At 36.2% G+C, this 20,262-nt stretch overlaps 1 protein-coding gene across 11 annotated transcripts in view; it reads left to right on the top strand.

The window, feature by feature from the left end:
• CDC42BPA (CDC42 binding protein kinase alpha) overlaps window positions 1-20,262 on the top strand; it is a 237,525-nt gene that overhangs the window by 80,567 nt on the left and 136,696 nt on the right. For all 11 annotated transcript variants that reach the window (XM_040967883.1, XM_040967881.1, XM_040967882.1 and 8 more), the window contains exons 4-5: window positions 2,526-2,621; window positions 7,642-7,790. In XM_040967883.1, the coding sequence (XP_040823817.1) occupies window positions 2,526-2,621; window positions 7,642-7,790 (245 nt within the window). The remainder of the gene's footprint in view (window positions 1-2,525; window positions 2,622-7,641; window positions 7,791-20,262) is intronic.

Genomic DNA, 20,262 nt, shown 5'->3' with positions numbered 1-20,262 from the left:
AGAGGTGGATTGGAAATGGAGTAGTCAGGATTCAAATGGGTACTCACATGGGATGCTTGCATTATAGGTAGCCACTTAATGTGCTAAGCCACAGTGCTGGCCCTCATACTTTTGCTTTCTTTTGTGTTAAAGGCTGTTCCTTCTGACTCCATTTTTTTCTAGGCTTACTTTTTTTTTAAAGATTTATTTTTATTGGAAAATCAGATATACAGAGAGAAAGAGAGGAAGATCTTCCGTCCGATGACTCACTCCCCAAGCTACTGCAAGGGCCAGAGCTGCATTGATTCAAAGCTAGGATCAGGGGCTTAGAATCTCTTCTGGGCCTCCCACATGGGTGCAGTGGACAAGGGACGTGGGCCATCCTCATCTGCTTTCCCAGGCCATAAATAATGAGTTGTGTCAGAAGTGGAGCAGCAGGGACTCAAGCTCAAATCCCATATGGGGTTCCAATTACATTACCACACTGGTCCCTTATGCTTAATTTTTAGCTTGTAAGTGTTGAGAATCTGCTGTGCTTTAGGCAGTGCACTAAAAATTGGAATATTAAAGTGAATAGAACTTTTTCCCTTCAGTTTTTTTGAAGTTTCTGAAATAGTATTAGGTATTTTTTCAATGAAAAAAATCTGAGAAAATATATTATTATATAATGTGTATATATTTAAAAATTTTTAGTTGTACATTAAGAAGATTTTCCAAGATGCATTTTTAAAAAATTATTTATTTTTATTAGGAAAGCTATGGAGAGAAGAGAAACAGATATTCCACTCAGTGGCCTGCTCCTCAAATGACCACAAAAGGCCGGAGCTGGAGCAGTACAGAGCTGGGAACTTGATCCGAGTCTCTCATTGGGTCCAGTCACGTGGGCCATCCTCTACTGCTCTACCAGGCCATCAACAGGATGCTAGATCAGAATGGGAGCAGCTGAGTCTTAGACTGCTTCCCGTATGGGGTGGCAGCAGTACAAGCTGGCTATGATATTGCCCCTGGCTATGATATTTTAATATAGTGGCATTTTATTTGCATAATAAATTACAGCTTTTACAAAAATCAGTCAAAAACTCCATTAGAGAAAATTGACAGACATTCGAACAGTCTTTGTGTCCAATAAATGTATAAAAAATAACTCATTGGCACTTGTAATTGTGAATATGTCCTTTAAAAGAGCAAAAAGATGAAATTTCATACCGTTCTGAGTGGTCAAAGTATGTGAAAGGGTGATTATTTTCAGCGTTTTGATTATATGATGGAGATAGAGTAAGACGGATAGAATGAGAAGGCTGCCATGAGTACTTGTACCTTAGTTCTTTAACAATAAAAGGTGTTGTGGGCCAGTATGCCAAGCCGCATCTTGATATGCCCATGTCCCATGTCTGAGTACTGGTTCAAGTCTTGGTTACTCTGTTCAGTTGCCTGATGTTGTGTTATGGGAAGCTTCAAATGATATCTTTAGTGCTTGATTCCCTACTGTACATGTAGGAGATTTGGATAGGGTTCTAGGCTCCTGAATTTAGCCTGGTACAGTTCTGTTTAACTGTGGACATTTGGAGAGTAAACAAGTGGATCCAAGGTTTCTTCTTGTCTGTCTTGTCTCTGTCACCTGGCCCTTCAAGTAGATGGAAAATAAACATTTAAAAAGAATAACAGAACTGGGACTGGCAATTTGGAGCAATGGGGTAAGCTGCTTACTACAATACTGGTGTCCCCTGTGGACACCAGTTTGAGTCCCGGGTGCTCCGCTTCTGATTCATTTTCCTGCTGAATGTGCCTGAGAAAATGACTTCTGGCTTTGGTCTGGCCTACCTCTGGCTGTTGTAGCCGTTTGGGGAGTGAGCTAGCAGATGAAGATTTTGTTCTATCCTTCTGTCTTGAAACCTTTTTTTTTTTTTTCATAGATTTACTTGTTTAATTTGAAAGGCAGATTTTTACAGAAAGGAAGAATCAGAGAAGAGTTTTTCCATTCACTGATTCACTCTCCAAATGGCCATAATGGCCAGAGCTGAGCTAATCCAAAGCTGGGAGTCGGGACCTTCTTTTGGGTCTCCTATGTGGATGTAGGGTTCCAAGGATTTGGGGCATCCTTTGCTGCTCTCAGAGGCCACAGAGAGCTAAATTGGAAGTGGAGCAGTGAGGACACGAATTGGCACCAAATGGGATGCTTGCGCTACGGAGTGGAGCATTAGCTTGCTTTGCCTACGCCACCCCGTAGCCCCTCAGTGTTCTTTCTTGGTCATTCATATTATCTGCAAGATATAGTCTGTGATTGTTAGTAAAATTATTTTTTATACTTTTCTGATTGTTTTGACCATAACTATTTTTAATACAAGGAATTTTTTTAAAATGTGCTAAAATGTGTCTGTCTAGTTTCTAAGGTTGTTTGGAAATTTGAACGATTAAAAAGTCATGTAATACTATGTATGTTCCTTTTCCAGAATAGAAATAATGTAATGGTTTTAAGTAGTTGTTTGCATAGTTTTTCTCTATATTAACCTTTGATTTTTCTAAAACATTTCTTCTTTTCTTTTCAGACAGCATGTTTTCGTGAAGAAAGGGATGTATTAGTGAATGGAGATAATAAATGGATTACAACCTTGCACTATGCTTTCCAAGATGACAATAATTTAGTAAGAACCATTTTAATATTTTTGTATGCTTACCAATTTATTTCCAGAATTTAGTATTATTATCTCATGAGCATTGTTTAATTGTAAAATTTATATAAAGAAATCACTGTATTTCAGAGGATAAACTCTTATGATGCTTTTTCTTCAGTGATTTGGTACATTTCCATTGGATTTGTGTGTGTGTGTGTGTGTGTCTTTTTTATAAAAAATCAAAATGAAATTCAGAGATTCAATATCTCTCAGATAAATTGTGTGGAATGTGTCCAGGACTTTTTATTTTCATGATTTCATCAATATATTTCATTCACAATATTCTGTTGCTTGGTCGAGTTTCAAATATTTTTCAAATTCTCATGTGCTAGGTGAAGTAGAGTTCTTATTTTAAACCTATGGTTTATGTCTGACTTTATATTGACCTGATAAACCACTTTACAAAAATCTTGAAAAGAGCTTTAGAAAAAAGCAAAATATTATTGCCACTGGCAAATAGTAAGAAACAAATAAGAATGAAGAAATAAATAGTAGGAAAAGATTATGCCCATCGCATTTTGCTATACAATTCCTTATCCTACTATTAAAGGCTATTCATTTTCTGACTCTACTCTTATTTATTTTAGCAAATGTATTTTGAGATTCTGCTCTGTGCTAGGCTTGTACTTAAAATATATGAAAATGAATAGGACATTTGTATATTGGGAACATGCTATATATTAAGCATTGTTCTCCAAATGTGGAGATTCAGTGGTGAGTGGGACAAAGGAGCTCTTCTTAATCTCACATCCTCTTGTGGGGAATCAGAGAAATTAAAAACTAGTATAGATATATCTATTTTTCTTGATTAGTCACTCCCCTCACATTTTCAATTCTTAGGAAAGCATTGAGCAGGAAGGCTAGAACAATTTAAACAAATTATCATATCACAGCTGAATTTATTCACAAAAATATTAACAATGAAAACAAGTCTGCTATTGTAGTAAGGTTCTGAGTAGCTCATTTGTTAGTCAAGCTTGGAAGACCAGTTGACACTCTTTATATCATGTTTTATCATAGTAGTCAAATAAATGCATACAGAGAAAATAAAGATCATTAGGCTTTTGGTGAGAACAGTAAGTTGAATAATTGAGCATATTGAGTAAAATATCAGTGGCTAATTGTAAAATCAGGGAAATGTGTGGAAATTTGTTTTCTTTCTATCTATGAAGGCACTTCAAGAATTAGTGGAAGATTAGTATTAAAAGACGTTTATTTTTGTGTAAAAATAATTGAAATATGTGCAATTTTTTCATAATGTCCGTTTTCTTGTGAATCTTGTGAAGAACCCTTGTTATGAGGAAAACTTCTAATGTCTGTGATTTTGCTTCTGTCCTTTGAAGCCTAAACCATACAACCCTTTTCAAAAAAAGTTATAGATAACAATGAATAAGATGAAATGCGGGAATAACTGAGTAGTACATGTTAAATATGAAAGTGTTGTGCCTAGAGAATACAAAAGTAGAGATATCCAAGAAGACATGAATGGAATTGGCCAGAGGCACCATGGAAACTGAAGGAAGGAGGATTGGTGCAGTGAAGTGGTCTGTAGAGTAAGATACGGTATTTTTAAAATAAATATCAGAAATATTGTGTATAACCTCAGATCTTTTTTAGCCTCAGTGGAAGTAGAATAGCTCGCATTCAACATACTTTGTGTTTGATTGTGTTTTGCTTTTATTAAAAAAAAAGAAAATCCTGTTGGATCTGGTATTGTGTCGTACTTGGTAAAGCTGCCACATTTGTTGCTGGCATCTCATATGGGTACTGGTTTGTATCCAGGCTGTTCTACTTCATTTCAGTGCCCTGCTGTTAGCCTGGGAAAAGCAGCAGAAGATGGGCTAAGTGTTTGGGCCCATGCTGCCCATTTGGGAGATCTAGAAAAAGCTCCTGGCTTCAGCCTGGCCTAGTCCTGGCTGTTATTTGAGGACTGAACAAGAGGATGGAAGATATCTCTCTCTCATCCCTGCTCTTTCTCCCCACTTCCCTGTCATTTTTTGAAATCAATAAATTTTTAAATAAAATTTTACTTACAAAGTTCATTTGAAAGGCATAGAAACATGTAGAGAATGAGTGGGAGATGTCGAGTCTGCCATTTCATCTCCAAATGCCTGAACCAGTTACAGCTGGGCGAGGGCCAAAGCTAGGAACTGTGAACTCAGTGCAAGTCTCCCACCTAAGTGGAAACTGGAGCCGAGAATTGAACACAGGCCCTGGGAAGTGGATGTAAATATCCCAAGTCACTATGCTAAATTCCTGCCCTTCATTTGTCTGTATTTTTACTGTTCATTTTACCATTGATACCAGTCATTTCTCCTTCCTTGCTGCTCTTGAAGTCTTGTTAATTTTTTTAAATTGTGCTCAAATTCTGTATCTTAAAATAGTAACTCAGAATTTCCAGTTTTAATTCATCTTTCTCATTGTTTTACCTTTACATGTATTAGGTATTGCCATTATGTGACTAACATTCATGTTTGTATCTTAAATTTTTTTGACAGTTTAAAAAACTTAAGTAAGTGACATGAACCTTACTGTCTTAAAGATTTATGTCACCCCATAATAGTTATTGGAGAGGTTATCACATTTCAGGCCATATCCAGGTATTTCAGCAATGTCATCATATTATTTACCTTTATATTGCTTTTGTGTAGAGTTCAATAATGCTTGTCAAATTGTAGGTTGTAACCCACTGGAGAGTAATAAAATAGATTCAATGGAATGAAGACAATGTTTAAAAAAATTTAAATAGAAAATTACAGAATTCATGACCATTAGTGTTGCTTCTGGACGCTTGTTTCTTTTATATAATGTGAATTTTTTTCAGATTTGTTTAAAAAACATAGGATAGAACTTAGTGTGTTAGATGCTCAGTTGTTAAATTGAATGGATGGGTATTTGTGTTGAATTTACTGTGTGCACATGTATACACACATTTACGTATAATTGACAATGTGACAAGAGTTTTGTTCTCATGTGATGCTAGTATTTGACTTTACTTTTGATCTGTAACACTATAATCCAATTGCAAGTAAGGTTGGCTTTCATTTTTGGTTGTCTCAGGATTATTATTATTATTTTGCCATGCAAGAGTTTCAGCAAGGCATATTGAAAGGTTGGAGGGGAAGTTATCTGTTAAATTTTTTGGTGTATTGAATGAAAGCACACAGAAGTGTGGGTGAAGAGAAAAGATAGATTATGATTTAAGCAGCTCAAATTTTGAATGGTGACCATGAGTTGTAAAAATGTTAAAAATATTTTTAGGGGTTTACCACTGTTCTCAGATCTTGGTACTCTGGTATGATAAGAATCAAGTACAGTTTCAAGAGAAAAAAAAGCCTTTAATACAAGAGCCTTTCATCTCTTTACCCTCTGAGTTTTATTCACTATGTTGGTTAGAAAAGAAAAATCTTGGTTGACACTCAGTGTATATCGAAGGAATGAGTTTTAATTTATGATTTCACATGCATAAATATTAAATTGCAGTTTAAACACCAGACTTCCTTTTTAAAAATTTTCTTCTTACTGTGCTCAGAATATTTTTTGAAGTGGATTTTTTCTTTATGTCTATTGCTGTTTCTAGCAATATGTTAATGTTAACACAAGTTTGTTGTATTATTTTTTTCTCATCATCAGGATAGAATCTGTTAATATTAGGATTATTAACTAGAGCAAGTAAGCCTATATCCGGATTTGAAATACACTCAGTTTTTGAATTTCCCTAATTTTGAAGTCTTTAAAAATATGTGATGTGTATTCAGATGCTTATGATTTTAATATAATACTAATAGAAAAAATTTTAATTTTCTTAACTGTCTAAATCATCAACTCAGTGACAGTTCTTGAAGTTGTATCTCCATTCTCTAATAAAATTACCTTCAAATATTGAAGCTGATGTGTAAATATCTTCTGTGTACTAGCTTTCATGCTGAATGCTAATACTGTGAAGAATGTGTTGTAGTTAGGTACATTAAGAATGAGATATCAAAGGCATTGATTTTTAAAACTATACAGAACATGAAGTCATGATTTGAATACAAGTTTTCTCTGACTATACAAATGATACCCTACTACACCTGCTTTTCTTCTTATACACATAATGTAATGTATGCTTGTACATGTGTATATGTAACATGTTTATAAAGCAATCTAGAGCATGACATAAAGCTGTAACATCATCTGTAATCTAACAACTTTGTCTTTACATTTACTTGAGATGAATCAGTACTTAAATTTGTAGTGTCAGAAGTTGGAGAAGAAACATTTATGATATACATTACTACATTCTGTATAATATTGGCTTCCAAATGGTAATCCATAAATTGATATTTGTTATTTCAAAATCCTTATTAATCCAAGGTAAAATAAGGAAAATGTAGTGATAATTAAGATGTATTTTTTCAGCTTAAGGAGTATACTCTGTTCTGAGTTTTTCTTAGTAATTATTTGTAGAATTCAGGTGTTCTACCTTTGAATTGCTGGCAAAGCTTTGTGGATGATACTGTTACTTTGTGAATTACAATAGAAGAATATTAATCTTGTGTTCTGTGCCCCAATTTTAAAAGTTTGTTTTTAAAAATTTAAACTGCTGTATGAAATTTAGTGGTCTTAGTGTGATTGATTATCTTACAACAGTTTTTATTTGAAAGGCAAAGAGACAGAGGATGGATTTTCTCCTCTAAGTGCCTGCCACAGCTGTAGTTCCTCAGGCTGAACTGAGGAACCTGGAACGCATTTGATTCTCTCTTGGGGTGCCACAGCCACATGCTTGAGCCATCAGTGCCTCACTTGTGGGTGTTAACTGAAGGCTGGAATTAGAAGCAGTCAGGGCTTGAACCCCAGCAATCCAATAGAGAATGCAGGTTAACTCAACATTTAAGTCAATCGCCCTTACATAGCTTTTTGTATATGATAAGTATTTGACTTGGTCTTTTCTGGTCTTGAAGTTTTACCCTTATTATTTATTGAGTACATTTCATTTTTTCATTCACAGTACCTGGTAATGGATTACTATGTTGGTGGGGATTTGTTAACTTTGCTCAGCAAATTTGAAGATAGATTGCCTGAAGATATGGCTCGATTTTACTTGGCTGAGATGGTAATAGCAATAGATTCAGTTCATCAACTACATTATGTGCACAGGTGAGTGCTCCTTACATCTGGCTCAGACATCATTATCATATAACATTTGAAACAGGTTTGTTTTACCATATCATTAATTTTAAGCTTGAATTTTTCATCGGCCATGATAGTTTATTTTAAAAGAATTCTGATTGTTTATACTTTTGTTGTTAATTTCATTATTTGTAAGGATTAATGAATGAGTACACCTGCTTAAAAATACATGTATATGTAACGTGATCTGAATGTTTCCACTTACAATCAGTATTTCTACAACACACTTTTTAAAATATGATTTATTTTATTTATTTGAAAGGCAGAGTTACTGAGAGAGAAGGAGAGACACAAAAATCTTCTCTTTACTTGTTTACTCCCCAAATGAATATAACACCTAGGATTGGGCCAGGCTGAACTCAGGAGCTTGTTTCAGGTCTCACGCATGGGTGGCAGGGGCACAAGCACTTGGGCTATCCTCTGCTTTCCCAGGAGCAGTAGCAAAGAGTTGAGTCAGAAATGGAGTAGTCAGGACTTGAACCAGTACCCATATAGAATGCTGCTGTCTTGTCCCTCCTCCATTCCCCTCCTTTTCTTCCCTTCCTTTCCAGTGAAAATATTCATAACAATACGTTTTTCTGCAAGAAAAAAGGCCTTGTATTGGGACCAGCATTGTGGTGGAGCTGGTTGAGCCACTGTCTGTGACACCAGCATCTCAAATGAGCACCAGTTCAAGTCCCACCTGGTCCACTTCTGATCTAGCTTCCTGCTAAGGTGCTGAAAAAAGCAGATGCTGCCCCAAGTACCTGGGCCCCTGTCACTCTTGTGTGAGACCCAGAAGAAGCTTCTGGTGTTTGGCTTCAAGACATCTGGAGAGTGAGGCAACAGAAGACATTCCTCTATCTCTCTCCCTCTCTCCCTTTTTAACTCAGACTTTGAGATAAACAGAATCTCTTTTTCAAGGGCATTGTGTATTTTCTCTAGCTCTGTTTTTTTATTTTATATAAAATGTCATTTTAATTTTACTTGTGAGGGTGACTAGATCTGTAGGTAGCAGTTTATTTAGTTGCTGGGTTTTTTTTTTTTTTTTTTTTTTTGGTTTTGTAGGAGTGGATGGCACTGAAAATAAAGGAAATCAGGAAAATAGCACAAGTTAATTGTTAGTGCAAGTGTTAGAGATGGAGTAAATTGAGCCTGTGAATTCCTAAATGGGATATACAAGCCAACTACCATGAGCTCAGAGAAATGGAGTTCGCCTATTTCTAAATCTTAACAATAATTCTATGATTTAGATATGATCTAAAATAGAAGTTGCTTCATTCTGTAGATGCAGAAACAGCCTCTGAGACTCACTCCGAATTTATGTTCTTTTGAGTATCATTTTTCAGGAAAGAACACTTCAGAGGATAAGAAGGTTTATGTGGCAGATAGGCAGACATTTTCAAGACAGGAAGGAAGGAAGGGGAAAATCACATAGGCAATTAAATGGCAGTTTTCAAGAATACTTAGAAGACTGTTCAAGTTGACTTCAATAGGTGATAGATTTTGGTACTAGAATATGATTTCTTGAGACTTGTGCTGTCGACTTTATGCTATAACCTGGTAGCTAATAAGCTGACAAAAGTATTTGGCAATGTAGAATTTTTTTTCTTTTTTCAGTTTTTAGAGGCTTTCATTAAACATTTATGGTAAAAACTTCTTTAGAAAATGGCAGTGCGGTATTTCAAGCAGTTTATTATGTAAGTTAGTTTTGTAGAGGATGTAGTTAATAACATTTCAAAATGTTTTAAAATTCACGAACTTTAAATATAAGGAATTACAGAATACATGAAAAGAATAGAAGAGACTATTTAATTCATTGTGTCCCATCGTCCAAGCATCTATAAAAATTTAATGAGTAATAGCTGCCTCATTTGGTAGCTTCGAAATAAAATTATAAAAGTATTCATACATTGAAAATTTGGAACTTAATGGGTTAAGGAAGGAAATCTTTTTGTGTGTCCTTTTTTTATTTCAGGAATTATGTAAGTATATTATTGGTCTACTAAGAACAAAAAAGTTTTCATGTGAACATTTCTGTTTAAGGGATGCATCAGATGCACTAGGAGATAAGTGAATAATGGACAGTTGCAAATAGACACACACACACCCCTACACCTACACCCCCACCCCACTACCATCTGTTGGTTTTGTCTTCAGATATGGGAATAATGGAGAGTCACAAATAACATACCCATCCACCACACCCACACACCACTGTCTTATACTGGTTTCTTCCTCAGATGCCCGCAACAGCCAGTGCTGAGTCAGGTTGAAACCAGAGACTGGGAGCTCATTCCAGTTTTCCCCTTTGCATGATCGGGACCTATGTGCACCAGCAAATACTTGTTGTCTCCCATAGAGTGAATTATCAGGAAGCATGATTGGAAACAGAGCTGAAACTCAAACTGGGTGTTATGATTGTGGCAGTGTTGTTGCCACCACATCAAATTATCACTGTACCTTGATTATCATTTCTGATTTCTTTCCCTCCTTTTGGGGCAGTGTGGCAATGTTTCCTATAAGCTTTTTTAGTTTATTTTTGTAGATGTTCTTTAAGAAATACAGAAATATAAATATATGAGGAAAATATCAAGGACATGTAGGACTTAATAATAATGGTTGTATAAGGAGACTAGGGTCAAGGGGCAATGAGGCATACAAGGGCAGGAATTGAGAGTAATTTCTAAGTGAATACCTTTTTACCTACATATATACTCTTAAAATTAATAAACTTTATTTCTTAGACTAGTTTTGGGGTCATATCAGAATTCAGTGAAAGGTATAGAGGTTTTTATTCTCTACTCCTTCTCCCCATCCTCTGCCATAAATACAACCTCTTCCACCATCACCATCCATCACCAGAATATATTTTTGTTACATGTTGTTGAATCTGCAGTGACACATCGTTTGCACCTAAAGGCCAGAATTTATGTGACATGTGTCTACCATTGTAGTATCATGGTATATTTCACTGTCTTCAAATCTTGTATATTCTGTCTATTCCTTCTTATCCCAAATCCCTTAACGCCACTGCGTTTTCGTTGTCTCATATTTTATTTTTTTCGGGATGTTACATAGTTACAGTATATAGTTTTTGCAGATTGACTTATCTAGGTAATGTATACAGTTCTTTCCATGTCTTTTCAAGGCTTTATTGTCATTACTTCTTAGTGAATAATATTCGATTGCCTGGATATATCACAGTTTATTCATTTGTCTTATATGTCTTTGTCGCTTTCAAATTTTGGCAGTTATGAATCAAGCGCAGCATCAGTCTTTGCTGATTTCTAAGGAAAAACTTAAATGTAATTTTTATCCTTGTTCTCTGAGTGAGGGTTGTTTTTCCCCCCTTTACTTCCCTGGTTCTTTCAGATTATTTATCTTTGGACTTATATTTGAAAATGTTTGAAAATTATATATAATCTTTGTTTTCTTTGGGTGATAGGAGTGCATTTATTCTGTTGAATCCTCCCTGAGATTTTTGTATCTGATGTTAATTTTGCGAAATGGTCATTAATTTTTGCTTCGGTTATTATTTCTGTCCCTTTCTATTTTTCCTTCTTTATGTAGTTATATCATAGCTCTTTGGTATTTGTTCTGTTCTTCTACCTCACTTCCTTACTTGCTATCTTCTCTCTGCTTTTTTGCTTTTCAAGTTTTTATTATCATGTTTTCTTTTTTTTTTTAAAGGTTTATTTATTTTTATTGGAAAGGCAGATATCCAGAGAGGAGGAGAGACAGAAAGGAATATCTTCTGTCCGATGGTCCACTCCCCAAGCGGCCGCAATGGCTGGAGCTAAGCCAATCTGAAGCCAGGATGCAGGAGCTTCTTCTGGGTCTACCATGCAGGTGCAGGGTCCCAAAGCTTTGGACCATCCTCTGCTGCTTTTCTAGGCCACAGGCAGGGAGCTAGATGGGAAGCAGGGTCCCTGGGATTAGAATTGGCACCCATATGGGATCCCAGCGCATTCAAGGCAAGGACTCTACACTATTGTGCCGGGCCCTATTGTGGTATTTTCAACCTCAAAGTTTGTTTAGTGGTATTCCAGTCTACCAATGAGCCATCACATACATTTGCTATTAGCTAGTTTTTTGATTTCTAACATTTCTGATTCTTTCTTAAAATTTCCCGTGCTGTGCTTGTATTGTCCATATATTCTCTTATGTTTTTTTACTTTTTATGCTAAAGCCCTTGACATGTTAGTAATAGTTGCTGAAATTCCTGGTCTGATAATTCCAACATTTCTGGCATGTCTAACTCTAGTTTTGATGTTCATTGTTTTCTTTGCCCTGTAGCATGGCTTCTAATTTTTTTTTTTTTTTAAAAGAATGACATGTGCTGGATAAAAGAAATTCAGTAAATAGGTCTTCAGTAATTTGATAGTAAGGTGTTTGTGTGTTTGGGGATAGTTTGCTTTTCATTACTATAACTAGAATATGGAGGTGCTGCTTAGGAAGAAAGGTTTACTTTAATTCTCGGTTTCAAGGTTCATACTTCAAAGATCGGCAGGCCTTGTTGGTGTAGTGTCTGATGACAAGGGGTAGGTGGCAGAACGTATGCAGATGGAGGACCATCTGGCCAATCAGGGAGCAGTAAGACAAGCATCCTCTGCCCATTATGTGGCCTCTACTTATAAAACAACATGCTGTGATTGTAGGTTCTCTAATCAGTTTCCAAGGTTTTACTTTTAAACAGCATAATTGGGTTAAGTTTCGTCCTTAATCCATTAGTCCAGGAGTCTGTGCATCAAGTCCTAAATTGGTGGACCTTTGGGATATACTGAAACTGTTTTCTGCAATGTGATAAAGTAATGGTAATAATAAATAATGATAATAAAATTCTGTGATTAGATCTTAGTGTTTAGTACTCCTCCCATTCCTGGGCCTCTTATTCATGTAATTGCAAGCAGGTCACTGAAGAAATATATTAATAAAATTGCTGGGGTTATCACAGACAGGCTAACCCTTAACAAGCTAACCCTCTGTCTGTAGTACTGGCATCCTGTATGGTGCCAGTTCTAGTCCTAGCTGCTTCACTTCTGATGCTCCCTGCTTATGGATTGGGAAAGCAGTGGTAGATGGCCCAAATCTTTGGTGCCCTTCGCCTACGTGGGAGACCCAGAAGAAGCTCCTAGCTTAGGAGTAGCAAACAGGACTTGCATAGTTGCTCTCTTATGGAATGTTGGTATTCAAATCAACAGCATAACCCACTTTGCCTCAGTGCCTGCCCAAAGACAGATCTATCTTTTGAAATATTTTACTAATGAAAAAAAGACCAAAGTAAACAACATATACAGAGATAATACAGAAATATGCAAAATAACATTTATTTTAAGATTAAATAAATCACTTGAACAATAGAAAACAGAATATAAAGCAAATGTATACATCTTTTCCTATATTTTTAGCAAAATAATATTTATTGCCTGTGTTTATTGGAAAACTTTCTGACATAGAAGATTTCAGTAAGCTGTACCTCAGATTTTAGACTTTGCGATACATACATTTAATTATATGCCAGCATTTCTAATTTTGATTTGTTCCACAAGGGATTTATATTGTGCTTCTGTTTCTCTTCAGTCATTGATTTGCTTACAAATTTCAGGAGTAGGGGTGTGTGTGTGTGTGTGTGTGTGTGTGAAGTGGGTTTTTTTTATTGGAAAGGCGGATATATATAGAGAGAGGAAGATTACCTAGAGAAAGATCTTCCATCTGTTGGTTCACTCCTCCAGTGGCCACAGTGGCCAAAGTTGAGCTAATCCGAAGCCAGGTACTAGGAGCCTCCATTGGGTCTCCCACATGGATTCAGTGTTCCAAGGCTACTACTTTTCCTGGTTACAAGCAGGGAGCTGGATGGGAAGTAGAGCAGCTGGGGTATAAACCAGTGCCCATATGGGATCTTAGCGGATGCAGGGCAAGGATTTACCCACTAGCTTGTTGCATTGGGCCCAATAGTTGTGCTTTCTAAAAATTATTTTATTATTGATGTTACAGAAAGAGGGTGAGAGTGGAGGAGACAGGAGTGGGTGTACTCATGCTTCCACCTGCTGGTTCGCTGCCCAGATGAATGCAGTGGCTGAGATGGGTCTGACTGAAGCCAGGATCTTCCTCAGGATCTTTAATGTGTATGACATGGAGCCATGCACTTAGGTCATCTCTGCTTTCTCAGATCATTAGGAAGGAGCTGGGATAGAAGTGAAGCAGCCTGGATTTGAACAGGTGCCCACATGGGATGCCAGCTTTTCAGTGTGCCTTTACCCACTAACCTACAGTCCTGGTCCCAGAAATTTGGGAGTATTAATTACTTAACAGCATCATGTGGTATACCTTGCTCAGGGTGATTAAAATTTTTGCCAAATATTGAGTTAATGATAAAGTTAGCCCTAATTGTAGAGTGAAAAAAGCCCTAAGTTATTTCTTTTTTATTATTTTCTATTTTTTTTATTGGAAAGTCAAATATAAAGAGAGGAGGAGAGACCAAGAGAAAGATCCTCTGCCCTGTGATTTCACTCCCATAGTGGCCACAATGGCTGGAGCTAAGCTGGTTTGAAGACAGGACCCAGGAGTCTCTTTGTGTCTCCCATGCAAGTGCAGGGTCCCAAGACTTTGGGCTGTCCTTGACTGCTTTCCCAGGCAACAAGCAGGGAGCTGGGTGGGAAGCGGGGCAACCGGGATTAGAACCGGCGCCTATATGGGATCCTAGCGCATGTAAGGCAAGGACTTCAGCCACTAGGCTACAGCACTGGGCCCTCTAAGCTCCTAACAGCACATTTGATATTTAGATTGTTAATTATTCCTACAGAAATGCCAAGATAGTGAAAAGGAAAGAAAACTTTCTTGAAAGAAATGAAATGAGAACACAGTTCATTAAAACCTGTGGGATACAACAAAAGCAGTGTTAAGAGGAAAGTTTATAATGTTAACTGCCTACGGTAAATAAAGAGAAATGTTTCCGAGATAAACTTTTTTGCTTGGAGAGACAACTCACAGCATTTTATTCAAATCAACCAGTTTTATCCAATAACCTGACTCATGGTTCCTGTGACCACCAGTATTAGTCATTACTGTTTCTTTTTGGAAAAGACTTTGTAAAAACGAGATTCTGTTTCATGATGCTTTACTTCAAGCTTGAAAATGTTTTTATTTACTGAGAAACAATTCATTAGCCATAGAGGAAAAGGCAAGGATAAGGACTGCTAGAAGCAATTTATAGTTTGTATTCTTTTGTTGTGTGCTTTTATTTAGAAACTGTTTTTGGGAGAGACAGTTTATTTAATACATATAATTTGCCCTCATATATCATGGAAGGGACATGAAGACTAGTCCTTAGAGAACAAGTAAGCTGTCTCTATGGAAAGAGCCCCAGTAGTCCCCTGGAAGTGACAGATTCATTCCACAGGGGAAGGAAACAGATGATAACCCTCCCTCCCCAGGCAGCAGTAGTGAAGTAGGTTTACCAGAATGGAAAAGACAGTAATTTGATGAATAAATCATGAAGTAGTATGTACGAAGCTGAAGGAAGGCACACAGGCCCCGTAGAAAAGGAGGTAGAAAAGAAAAACATGAAAAAGATGTGTGTCCAGCATCAGAGGAATGGATAAAGAAAATGTGAAAAAAATATGTAGTATATTAAATATGTACTATTTATAGTAATAGTATATGTATGAATATATATATTCAGTAATAAAAAGATTAAATTCTGCAATATGCACCAAAAGGGACTCAACTGGAGGATATCATGTTGAGTGAAATAAGCCAGACCTAGAAAGACCACTAATTCTCTCTTGAAGCTAAGATTTAAAAAACAAAGTAGGGCCTGGTGCATTGGCCTAGCAGCTAAAGTCCTCGCCTTGATGAGCCAGCATCTCCTATAGGCGCCGGTTCTACTACAGCTCCCTGCTTGTGGCCTGGGAAAGCAGTTGAGGATGGTCCAAAGGCTTGGTATCCTGCACCCATGTGGGATACCCAGAAGAAGCTCCTGGCTCCTAGTTTTAGATTGGCTCTACTTTGGCCACTGCGGTCACTTGGAGGGTGAATCATTGGAGGGAAGTGCTTCCTCTCCGTTTCTCCTATTCTCTGTATATCTGACTTTGCAATAAAAATAAATAAATAAATCTTAATAAAAAATAATAGAAAATAAGTTTGATATGACTATTGTATTGTCTTTGGTTATCATGTGGTTTAGTTTTCCACTGCAGTCATTTGAGGTGTTTTATAGTACTGCTTAGATAATGAAAATACTGATTTGAGTATCAAAATGCTGGCATTTTATTTTCTTTACTAACTGGAGTCAACTTGATCTCTGTTTTTCCTGTTCTTCCGCAGTATAATCATTTAAACAATGCTGTACATGTTACCTCCAGACTAGAAAGACCCTGTTAGAAACTGCTTTGTTTGAGAAGGATCATTCCTTGCTGGTTAGTAGATTAGTCAGAAATGATATAAATTGTTTGATGTTTTAAGGTTGTAGATTATAGAGAATTAGATGCACATATGCAATCTGCAGAGATATGTTTGTTTTTGGCCAAGGTCCCCTGTCATTTTTTGTAAAATGAAATTTTTTATTTTAGCAAAATAAGGGTGTTTTTTTTGGTAGAAATGAATATATAGTTGACTAAAAGTGGAATTTTTTTAATTGACTTAGTTTTAATGCCAGTTCAGGCTGGCTTTTTTGTTTCTAAATTTAAAGTTAGCAAATACAATGTATCTCGTGATGTGGATTTAGGAGCCTTGTGCTGCTTCCATCCTTACCGTTCTTGTTGTGCACATCCTCCACTCACCTACTTCCTTCTCTATTTTTTTCCACCTAATTTTTGCAATGGCACAGTTTCATTATGCTTTGCAATTACATACTTAACACTTGCTTAGGTAGTGTTATTAACACATAGTAAGTAGAAAAAAATAAAACAGAAATAACCTGCTGTCCCTCAGAAATATATACAAAGACTGTACACAATAATCATCTTTGGAAGTCAGTCTCACTCATATAGATTGCATTTTTTTGTACTGTGTATGTTATCACAGATCTGGGAAAAGATACAATGTTTGTTGTTTTGGAACTGGCTTAATTCCCTAAGCTTAATTATTTCCAATTGGTTCCATTTCACTGTAAAAGAAAAGATTTTCATTCTTTTTTATTTTATGACTGAGTATTTTGTAGTATATGAGTATCACATTTTCTTTATCATCTTATTAGTTGATAGGCATCTGGGTTTGTTTCTTACCTTAGGCATTGTGAATTGCACTGCTATAAACATGGGGACACATAAAAATCTTTTAAAATCTGATTTCATTTCCTTTAGAGAACTATTCCTAGGAGTGGGGTGTCTGAGTCATATGGTAGATCTGTTTTCATGTATCAGAGGGGTTTCCTTATTATCTTCTAATTGTAGAATTTTGAGCATGTTTTCAAAAGGAGAATTTCTTCAAAGTCCATATATTTATTTGGCTGGAGCTGTGGTGGAGTGGATAAAGAGGCTTCTTGAATCTAGCATTGCATTTGGCTGCTGGTTTATGCACCAGCTGCTTCGCTTTGAATCCAGACCACTGCTGTTGGTCTAGGAAAAATATTTTAAAGAAATGCTTTAAAAATCTTTGACCAACTAATCCTTATATCTTGGCCATCTTCATATTGCCAGAGTTGGCTGTTTTGTTCTATAACTGAATCATAATTTGCGGATGAACAATCATTTTGGAGCATATTATACACATTGTGAATATTATGTCATATATACTTTATTTTAAAGCTCTAGAAAATATAGATATGATAATTGCCTGCTTGCTGTTACACAAATACTATTGTTAGATTCCAGCCACATAAGAAACTTAGATGGATTCTGGCTCTTGGTCCAGTGCTAGCAGCCATCTGGGGGTGGGGGTGTGAACCAGTGGATGGAAGGCATCTTTTGTGCTTTCTTGCTCTGTCTTCATGTAACTGCCTTACAAATAAATAATCATTCCCTTTTTAAAAATTTATATATTTGGGAGTCAGAGTCAGGGAGAGATACAGGGGTTAATTTCCAGCTCTAGCTCCTGATTTCATCTTTCTGCCAATTCGTGTAATACTTACCGTGGTAGGTAGCCATGAAGACTCAAATAATTAGATTTCTGTCAGCCACATGGGAGACTTGGCTTGATTCTTGGCTCCTAGCTTTGGTCCTAGTTGTAGGGAGCATTTGGGAAGTGAACCAGCAGCTGGGATCTTCATGTGTCACTGCCAAACAAACAAATAAACAAATAGATAAATAAATAAATAGATACTGTTATTGAAAAATTTGAAATAGAAAAAACAGTATTTTAAATAAAAATTCACTGGAAGGCTTTAGTAGAAGAAAGCAGACATTTTAGGCTTGAACCAGCAGATCTGAATGTAAAGCAATAGAAATTATTCCAGAAAGAACATAGATTAAAAAAAGTTGAAAAAGAAACAGATTCTTAAAAATGAAAAGATCTAACATGTTATTGATTTCAATGAAGAGAAAATAGGGACAACAAATGCAGAAGAAACAGTAGCTCTAAACTTTTCATATTTGGAAAATACATGCTTCTATAGAATCAAAGATTGCAGCAAACCCCAAAGAATATAAAATTTTTAGATAACTGTACTACGCCCATTGTAATGAAAGTGTGGAATACAAAGAATAAAAGCAACTAGAGGAAAAAAGCAGTTTGTGTATAGGAGAAAAACCGTACCCAGAATTCTCATCACGACTGTGCTAGTACGAAGCTATTGAAATAGCATCTTCAGAATACTTCAAAGAAGAAAACCAGTAACTCAGAATCCTAGGCCTTTTAACAAGGAAGTATGAACAGAAGGGTTCTTTCTGATACAGAATACCCAGAAGAATTCTTTGCCTCTGCCCTTGCTTCTAAGAATGTCAACAACATATTTCATTGTATTGGGAAATCATAGCAGAATAAAATCTGGATTTTCAAAAAAGAAGAATAGGGATTAAGAAATAAGAATATCCATGTACATAAAACACTGGGTTTTTCTCATTCTTTTAAAATAATATTTCAAGCAGTTTTACTTGTATAGTTTGTGCAGTGAATATATGATGTATGGGGCAACTATAAACTAATGGCAGCATTAGATCATAAAACTTTAATTATTGATTTTTTAAATATAGAAAAAAATCTTTGGGAACAGAAAGAGCCAAGTGACTTGTGAGAGAAACAAAACCAATTTTTCAGTAGACTTTCCAATGACAAACCTTTATGACAGAAAAACCTGTTGAATGTTTATGATACCAAATAGAGACTTTCAGCCTCTATTTCCCAGAAGGCATGGTATGTGTCTGGGCCAGATTTCAGGGCAATGGGTAGACACACAATAAGGTGTCCACAAGCAGCATGGGTTTAATTGTACTCCTGTGCACAGTTAATGGCCCACTCACCAGGACATTATCAATGATGTTAATTCTCAAGCTCACTTTGGTTGTAAAACCCCATCTCACAGGGGCAAACAATGCTTCAGTAGATTACAGAATTCTTAGTGGGGTGGTTGAGTGTCCATGCAAAAAAGGGGGTGAGACTGTGTCAAGGTGGTCAGAGAGAAATCCGCTGGGCCCTGCCAAACAGCTGGAAATTCTCATGGCCCCTGCCAAGCAGGGGAGCTGTTCTTTTCACGCCTTTGTACCATCCACACCTACTGCACGGACCCCAGCAATTCTCCTTGGGAAAATGTTTCTTAATGTGATGTGGCAGAGTTTATCATTTCTACGTGGGTGAAACATCTCTATAAATTAAAACTCAGAAAATCATTAAGTATCAATAATTCTTAATACAAAAAGACCTCACGAGAGACCAAGTCTGTATATGAGGTCAAAAAACAGATGTTCACCAGGAAAATAAGCTCACAACTCAGGTAATGAGCAAAAGCCAATGTTTCTAACATGAACAAAACTTAAAAATCTGTTAAGACAGCCACAATGCAATAGAACATGAGCGAAAGTCGTTCTGGTTATTTGTCATTCTAGAAACACAAATAACTTCTACGTATAGGGAGATATGGACTTGTTGATAGTATAGAAAATAATAATTTTACTACCAACTTTTATCTAATGATAAGCAAACCTCCACAAAATGAGTATTTGCCTAGCTACTCAGATATGAGGTTGTAGGCTAAAAGGTACTTTGAACTGATAATCCGGGGAAGTAAATTAATTCAGCTACAATGCAGAGCTACTTTGCTTACATCCATCAAAATTTCAAATATATCTGTTTAAATTTTATTAGAAATTCCACATTTAAATTTTTATTCTGTAGGTGTTCTTACACTGTGAAAGGACATGTGCATAAAATTGTTTGCATTACTAGTGTTTAAAATAGAAAAAGATTGTAAACAATTGAAGTATTGATCAAATTCAAGTGTATACTGATTAAATGAATTTTGTTAGACATAAAATTAGATACTATGAATCTACAAAAAGTGTGATAGTTCTAAATGTTGTAAGTG

Source organism: Ochotona curzoniae, unplaced genomic scaffold, assembly GCF_017591425.1.
Source record: "Ochotona curzoniae isolate NIBS_2020 unplaced genomic scaffold, NIBS_Ocur_1.0 scaffold_4683, whole genome shotgun sequence".
NCBI classification, from domain to species: domain Eukaryota; kingdom Metazoa; phylum Chordata; class Mammalia; order Lagomorpha; family Ochotonidae; genus Ochotona; species Ochotona curzoniae.
Note: the sequence above shows the minus strand (reverse complement) of the source record. Positions and strands in the feature narration are given on the sequence as shown.